At 38.6% G+C, this 7,784-nt stretch overlaps 1 protein-coding gene across 1 annotated transcript in view; it reads left to right on the plus strand.

The window, feature by feature from the left end:
- The window catches only part of TMPRSS7 (transmembrane protease, serine 7), a 77,257-nt gene that overhangs the window by 12,553 nt on the left and 56,920 nt on the right, over window positions 1-7,784 (plus strand). Inside the window, exons 4-6 of the mRNA XM_006895344.1 lie at window positions 1,995-2,223; window positions 4,299-4,429; window positions 5,822-5,934. Of these exons, the coding sequence (XP_006895406.1) occupies window positions 1,995-2,223; window positions 4,299-4,429; window positions 5,822-5,934 (473 nt within the window). The remainder of the gene's footprint in view (window positions 1-1,994; window positions 2,224-4,298; window positions 4,430-5,821; window positions 5,935-7,784) is intronic.

A 7,784-nucleotide genomic window follows, 5' to 3' on the forward strand; every position in this document is an offset into this window, starting at 1 on the left:
GCAAGCGACTCGACGGCACATAACAACAACAACAACAAATCACCTCATGCGTTCAGGAGTTCAAATCCACGAGCAGCTCCAAGGGAAAAAGATAGGCAGTCTCCTCCCAAGGGGGGAGGTGGTCACTATGAGACGAAATCAACTTGATGGTAAGGAGTTTGAAGGTTTTTTTAGTTTAAATCACATAGTAAATGATTGATAAATATTCTTAATAAATGAATAATTTATGGTGGAAAATTTCTTACGGAATGGTGGAAAGTTCCCTACTAAATTTGCTCTTTTCACCCGAGAACTGATGATTATCATATTTGTTAGTTTCTCTTCCTTTAAAAAAAATGGAAAGACTTGATATTACAGGTGGTTGCAAGCATATGTAAAAGTAGAGAGAATAATAAAATAAGCTTATGAGTGACCATAAGTCATCTTCGACAATTCTCATAGCCTTTGTATTTTATTTCTAATTTCTAAACTTACCTTTGGTCACAATGGACTACTTTGAAAGAAACTCCAGACATGTTTGACTGCTTTTAAGGAAGGAATGAAAGTAATTTTTAAAAAATTAATTTAATAGACATTTATAGAGGTTTTGGATTTCCATTCATTCATTGCCACACTTTTCTCCCTGCCCACCCCTCCCCACCAGTTCGCTCCCCTCTCCAAAAAGAAAAAGGAAAAAAAATTCCTTCATTAGTATACAATTCCCCCATCCCTTACCCCCCACCCCCCACCACGAGTACACTTCTCTATGCAACCTTAATTCTGGAATTTTTGCTAAGCAAAACTCCAACCAAATGGCCCTGTGGTTCTAACAGTCTCTTTCTCTGTGTTGTCTTCCACGCAGCTGGACTTCGGTCAGATTACTCTTCAACCATAGGATCTGGTAATTGATTTCATACTGTTCTCCCTCCACATGGGTATCCTTTTTTCAGCTGTAATTTTCTTTTAAGATCATGGTGGTACTTTTGGGTGCTCTTTCCCTTGCAAGTAACAAAGATGTACTCAAACTGTTTGAAGCACAAAAGAAACTTGATTACATGTTACTAGGACATACATTAAGTGGTGTGGCTTCAAGCATAGCTGGATCCAGAGCCCAAAGTAACATCAGAACCTTGCAGTTTCATTTCTTGGCTCTTATTTCCTCTGTGGTGGGACTCAGATAAAAAATTCAAGTATGTTTTTCCAACCTGGGGGAAAAATGGTCACCAGTAGGTCCACATCTATAATGTGAATTTAGTAACCTTGGTGGGAAAAACATCAAACCCATGACATTAATATTTCCTGATAGTTTATGTAGAAATGCTGGGTTTGGTTTTCATTGTCCCAAGAATGCTGGCTAACTTCTGAATGAATTTCTATGTCTCTGATTGATGTGTCTGGGTCATCAGTTCACCCCTGGAAACAGGGATGAATTTAACTCCATGGAGAGAAGAGGAGGTAGATCAAGGACAGTTCTCAAAGTTCAATTTAGTTGCTATTGCAAGAAGGAGGAGGAAGCTCTGGTGGCCTAGTGGTAAGAAGCTACGCTCCAATCTCAAAGGAACGTGGTTTGAATCCACCAGTTGTTCCACTGGAGGATGAACAATCTCCTGAGTAATATCCTACCTCTGAAAACCTGCTAGAGGGTCAGCTATGAGTCGGTTCCAACTTTGTGGCCCACAGCAACAAAAACCAAAAGAAGGAGCTCTTCTAGCATAGTCAGTAGAGAGTTGCATTACAAACCCAAAGGCCGCACCCTGATGCCAGTTCAAATCTACCAGCATCCCTGAAGGAGAAAGATGAGCAATGGTCTCTCCTGTGATTTATAATACTAGAAATTTAATGGAGGGCCAGTTCTGACTAGACATCAATTAAAGAGAGAGATTATCAGAAAAGAGCAGAGAGGACTCTAAGACTAACAATAAAAGATATTTCTCACGTACCTTATTGTGCATTTTACTTTTAAAGGAAGATTTCTAGAGAAGTCGCTCTTTTTACAGGCAATTTTCTTTTCACAGATAAAGGCTGCTCTCAGGACCTCTATGCAGACCATCCCTCTCTCCGATACCCTCTGGAGATTTCTGCAACTTCAGGGAAGTTGATGTGCCAGTTTAAGCTGGTAGCCCTCGTGGGCTATCTGATTCGGCTCTCCATTGAGTCCATCCAGATTGAAGCAGACAATTGTGTCACTGACTCCTTGACTATTTATGACTCCCTCCTGCCAATTCGGAGCACCATTTTGTACAGGTATTGTGCCAGTATGCTTGTTGGCAGGTGAAGAGGGCTTTGCAAAAAACTTTCTTTGCAATATATCTGGATTTTCTTGTATTTACTTGTTTTAAAAACCATTATTAACCAATCATAAAGTAAAAGACAGACCCATGCCCTATTTAGTACCTTTTGTATTAGACAGAGTCTAATTTTTGTTTTTTCAACTTGTAGCATACAAAACTAGTGCAGCAAGAACTCAACCACCATGTTTGATATAATACAATTTTTTGCTTACTTTTGCATTTTACAATGATACTAAAAATCTACATTTCAACACAGTGTGAGAATAGATAAGCAAATCATTATTTTTCATATTAAACAGACACTGTAGTTGTTGTTGTGTACTGTAGAGTTGGAACTGACCCATAGATCTGGTGGATTTTCAGAGGCAGTTTATCGCAGGAGAGGAGATTGACCATCATTTTCCTGCAGAACAGCTTCTTGCCACTAGGCCACCAGAGCTCCCTCTATAGATACTATGTATATTTATTGAAGGAAGTGTGTTGTCAGTCAGAGAAAATAATTTTATTTATTCCAAGTTCTATTACTCAGAATATCCTTTAACTCATATACATATTCAATATATATGCAATATCATCCACAAGTTACCAATGTATATATGCTTACACCAATATATTTTTGTTTCATAAATCACTGGTATCCTACTCTGATTATCTAGAAAGTAACAGGCTTGTTAAGTAATTTTTTGTTTCTCCCTGTACTAAATAGTTATGTATGTTACATGTTTTTTAACAGTATTTTATGTCTGTATGCATGTTCTCATGTGCACTTGATGACTACACATCATAAAAATTTTCAAGCTTGTTGCTGAATCCTTATTCTCCAACCATTATTTTACCTTTTCAGACATATGGGGTAATTTCTAATTCCTCATGCTAATGGTATGACAACAAACGTACTGACTCCAACTCAATTCCATCTGACAGTGACCCTATAAGACAGAGTATTAGTGCCCTCAAAGTTTTCCAATGCTGTATTCTTTGCAGAGCTCAAACGTGACAACTGTGAGAATGATGCAGGACCAGGCAGCATTTCAGTCTGTTGTATACAAAATCTCTGCGAATTAGAAATGATGTAGCACACCTAGCGACAACAATCTTTACTAAATAGACTAATAATACAGCTTTCTTCCTCAAAAGCATCTGATGGGTTTAAATCTGAGCACACACCACTGTCCCACCCAGGGTTACACAACATTGCTATTACCGCCATTTCAAAGAAAGGAAAACAGGTGTGTTTGTTGTTGTTGTTGATTGCCATTGAGTTGAGCATGACTTATAGTGACACTATGAACAAAAGGCCTGAATCCTTTCTATAACTATCGTCATTTATCAAAGTTCATAGAGTTTCCAGAGGCAAGTTGTTTAGGAAGTGGATGCCACTCTTGCTTCCAATTAAACAGATATAGTTGCTCTTTAATACTCTGGAGAGATCCTTGACAGTAGATTTTCCCAATGCTACTCATCTTTTGATTTCTTGACTGCTAGTACCAAGGGTTGTGATTATGGATCTAAGTAAGATGAAATTATTGACAACTTTAAACTTTTCTTCCTCTATCATGATGTTGGCTTTTGGTCTAGTGAGGAAGACTTTTCTTTACTTGATGTTGAGATGTAATCTATATTGAAAGCAATAGTCCTTGGCATGTTTGTAGATTTCCTTAGTTGATTGCCCAGTGCCTTCGAGTTAGTAGATTATAGAGCTGGGTTTTGAAGCAGTTCTGCAAAGTCCAGAGCCTTAGTCTTTAACTGCCCTGCTTTGCCCCACTTTGTGCCTTGTTTGTGGTCATGGAAAGGCCAGTGGTGGCTCATTAGGAACTCTCCTCAGTGGTAATTCCTGGATGAGTATTTCTGTGTCTCTGTCAGTTTGCCTCGACTGTAGTGCTGTCTGACCACACACTGATACAGTTTTAGCTGATAGTGTCTGATTCATAAGAATGACCCAGCAACTGGTGAATTAGAAGCAGATAGAGGCCCTTTCCTCAAAAAACCTTATTATTTACATACTTTTCTTCTGTTGTCTGGTTTTAGAATCTGTGAGCCCACGAGAACATTAATGTCATTTGTTTCCACAAATAATCTCATGTTGGTGACATTTAAATCTCCTTCTATACGGAGGCTGTCAGGAATCCGTGCATATTTCGAGGTCATTGCTGAACAAAGTAAGTGTTCTCTAACTTTACACAGTCACCTTTGTAATATTTTCTATGGTAGTCCAGTCTTATCTTTCCTGATACAGCACTGTCAGACAAGTTGAGTTAATCAGAGCCCTGACACAAGGTCTATTCAGAAGAGATAGATCAATCATCTGTTGTTTCAACAGAGAGAGGGTTAGGTGACATGTATACCTGAAGAAGGGTTGTTGTGCAGCAGGTGCAGGAGTCTCTGAATGGGACTCACCACTGGACTGATAAACATCATCATGACAGATGGAGAAAGGATTGAGATTGTCAATGATTTCATTTTATTTGGATCCACAATCAACACCTTTTGTACCAGCAGTCAGTGCATCAGGATACCTATTGCCTTTGGGAAGTCCATTATCAGTGAGCTCTCCAAATTACTGAGGAACAATGATGTCAGTTTGAGCACTAAGGTGAGCCTGATCCAGGCCATTGTCTTCTCAATCATTTGCTATGCATCTGAAAGCTGGGCAATGAATAAGGATGATAGAAGAATAGTTGATGCCTTTGAGTTGTGGTGTTGGAGAAGAGCACTGCATATCTCATAGACTGCCAAAGAACAAACAGATAAGTCTGGGAGAAAGTGCAGTCAGAGTGGTCCTTGGAGGCTAACAAAGATGGTGGAAGCTTCATCTCACATACTTTGGGTATTTTACTAGGAGAGGCTATTCCATGGTAAGGAACATCATACTAGCAAAGGTGGATGGTCAGCAAAGTCGTGGGAGATGGATTGACATGGTAACAGCAGCAGTGCACGCAAGCATATCAGAGATAATGAGGATGGCACAGGAGAAGTCAGAGTTTAGATCTATTATTCATAAAGCTGCTATGAATTATATGACACTCAACTGCAAGTCGGACAGGATTAGGTTTAGGACCCACTTTTATCACATAAAGGAACTATGGTGGTGTAGTGTGTTAGGTGTTGTACTGGTAACTGAAAGGTGAGAGGTTTGAATCCGTCATCAGCTCTAAGAGAAAAAATATGAGCAGTCTCCTTCATAAGGATTTATAGAAACCTGATAGGGTGTTGCTGTGAGTCAGAAATTATTTCGTGGTAGTGGGTTTTGAGTTTTGATCTCCATTTGTATGTCCTCTTTAATATACCCAAAATAAATTCTATTTCTAAACAGAAATATATTTACAGATAAATATACTTACATTTATAGGAGTTAAGATAAACTTTTTTTATAGATGCAAGACAATCCTTAACACAATTATTTCTCTCTTTAAAAAACAATAAAGTTCTAATATTTATATATAAGCATGTTATCAAGAAATAGTATGTTTGTGGCTAAAGATGTGTATGTAGCGTACTTACCATAATCTCATAAGTGCAAATTATTGTGTATTACTGAATATTTTTTGCAGAATGTGAAAAGACTGTGTTGGTCAAAGAAGTCCCTGGATTTGAGGGGAAAATATCAAGTCCATATTACCCAAGCCACTATCCTCCAAAATGCAAGTGTACCTGGAAATTTCAGGTAACTGTTTTAGCTGTATCATGTAAAAATATTGTCTTGTTTTCAGTAACAATGGACTTTTATTTAATAATGTTTACTTTTTAAAATGGCACAAAGAATATTAGTTAATTTTACAAAATGCAATTCAAACATATTACATAATAAAGTTAGCTGCAATTTCAGCATTCTCACAAATTAACTCTTCTGTTTAAAAGTTTTTTAAATTTTACATTGGTTTGTTCTCACATTCTATGTCCCAATCACTAGTGTCTGCTTACAACTGTTCCTTTTCCTTTGTATTTCCATACCTGAAAGCTCAACCTCAGTTGCCCTATCTACATGTATTCTGTTGAACACAGGGTTTTCGGAGGCCTGCTATTTCAGAAGTGGATGGCCAATCCTTCTTCCTAGTCAGTCTTAATCTGAATGTTCAGATTTAGAGAAGTATCAGACAGACCAGCATTTTACAGAAAAGTGAAAGATATATCCCTTCTTGTGGAGTTAACCATTTGTATCAGTATTGTTCCTGCCCTCGGCACACTTGTCTTTACCCACTTACTTCCTGCTGCATCATCCACCAGGATACCTATCCACTTCTACCCACTCCCTTCAACATCCATCTCCCACTGTCCTGCCCTCGATCTGATAGCTTATATATGAAGCTTCCTTGGCCTCTGTGATTCCAAATATGTCGGCTTCAGAAAATTTCTTACGATGTGACCAGTGTCTCTTAAGTTCAGTGGCAATGCTTTCCAAGCAAAGGTGATGTGTTCTGTAGAGCTGGTGTGTAGATAGTTTTGTTTTTTTCCCTTGGCCCGAGGGCTGCAGGGCTGTTTACCTGGAATGTAGGAGGATGATTTCAGGACCTTTGGTGTCCTTTTCTCTGCCTGCCGGGTTTCCTTGATTCTCCTTAGATGAATGTATGAACATCAGATACTGTCAAGGAAGAAATGTAACACATAAATATTGACATTGGGGAGATGAGATGGACTGACATGGGGCATTTTGAGTCGGATAATCATATGATATATTACTCTAGAGATGAAAAGCTGAGAAAAATGCAGTTGCTTTCATAGTTAAGAAAGCCATTGCTAAATCCATCTCGAAGTACAATATTGTGAGTGACAGGATAATATCCATACACATACAAGGAAGTCCAGTGAATACCACTATAATTCAGATATATGCACCAACAACCAGAGCCAAGGAAGAGGAAACAGATTTTTACCAACTTTAACAGTCGGAGATAAATTGAACATGCAATCAAGATGCATTGATACTAATGGGTGACTGGAATGCAAAAGTTGGGAATAGAGAAGAAGATTCAGTAGTTAGAAAACATGGACTCGGTGACAGAAATGGAGCCGGAGAGAGGATGATAGAATTTTGCACAATGACTTATTCATTGCAGATACGTTTTTTAAGAGACATAAACGGAGGTTATATACATGGATTTCACCTGATGGTATGCATAGGAATCAGATTAATTACATCTGTGGAAAGAACCACTGGAAAAATTCAATATCAGCTGTGAAATCTAGGCCAGGAGCTGATTGTGGAACAGACCACCAACTACTCATATCCAAGTTCAAGCTGAAGCTGAGGAAAATTAAACCAAGTCCACGGGAACCAAATATGACTTCAAGTCTATCCCACCTGAATTTCAGGAACAGGTTTGAGGCCTTGAACACCAATGAGCGAAGACCAGATGAGTTGTGGAAGGATATCAAGGGTATCATCAAGGAAGAGTGCAAACAGTCACTGCAAAGACAGAAGAGGAAGAGAAGACCAAAATGGATGTCAGAAGAGACTCTGAAAATTGCACTGGAGCCCAGAGAAGCCAAAGCAGAGGGAAGAATTCAAGATACTAA

This window comes from Elephantulus edwardii, unplaced genomic scaffold (genome assembly GCF_000299155.1).
Source record: "Elephantulus edwardii isolate Elephantulus edwardi_28Jun2011 unplaced genomic scaffold, EleEdw1.0 scaffold00165, whole genome shotgun sequence".
Taxonomy (NCBI): Eukaryota; Metazoa; Chordata; class Mammalia; order Macroscelidea; family Macroscelididae; genus Elephantulus; species Elephantulus edwardii.